This window comes from Octopus bimaculoides, chromosome 7 (genome assembly GCF_001194135.2).
Source record: "Octopus bimaculoides isolate UCB-OBI-ISO-001 chromosome 7, ASM119413v2, whole genome shotgun sequence".
Taxonomy (NCBI): domain Eukaryota; kingdom Metazoa; phylum Mollusca; class Cephalopoda; order Octopoda; family Octopodidae; genus Octopus; species Octopus bimaculoides.
This window is the reverse complement of record NC_068987.1, coordinates 56801703-56802258: the sequence shown is the minus strand read 5'-3', so window position 1 is coordinate 56802258 and position 556 is coordinate 56801703. Positions and strand designations below refer to the sequence as shown.

Here is a 556-nt window from a genome sequence, read left to right as displayed (position 1 = left end):
GGGGGGGGGTTAAATAAGGGCTAAAACTCATCACTTCTGTTCAGACAGCCGAAGAAAAGAAATATAAAATTCACTGGTTTATAGAAAACAAAAGGAAATAGAATCATGTACTTACCGATGACAAAGACATGCGTATTTCAAAGTGTTGGATATTGTCTTTAAATAGTTCAATTAAACCCTGATGAATGTACTTTGAGAATACAGGTTTATAACGAATCAGATTACGCGTAAGCATAAAATATTGTTCAAAGGTATTCCATATATCATTTTGATCTGATTCGACTGAGCTAAGTTTACTGCTGTTAAATGTAATTGCGTTGACCAACCTTCGGAGAGAACAAAAGCAAAAATAAAAAGTCTTCAAGTTTGTTAGAAATAATCGAACATAAAGATTGGTTTTATTATTTGTGAAAAGAAATACATAACTAATTCTTCACACAAACTTACAACACAAGCATGCGCTCACACTCTTACAACACAAGCATGCGCTCACACTCTTACAACACAAGCATGCGCTCACACTCTTACAACACAAGCATGCGCTCACACTCTTACA

General features: G+C 34.9%; 1 protein-coding gene across 1 annotated transcript in view; it reads right to left on the bottom strand.

Moving 5' to 3' along the window:
* The window catches only part of LOC106873892 (adenosine deaminase 2), a 43679-nt gene that overhangs the window by 24125 nt on the left and 18998 nt on the right, over nt 1–556 (bottom strand). The window contains exon 4 of the mRNA XM_014921417.2: nt 116–326. Coding sequence (XP_014776903.1) covers nt 116–326 — 211 coding nt within the window. The remainder of the gene's footprint in view (nt 1–115; nt 327–556) is intronic.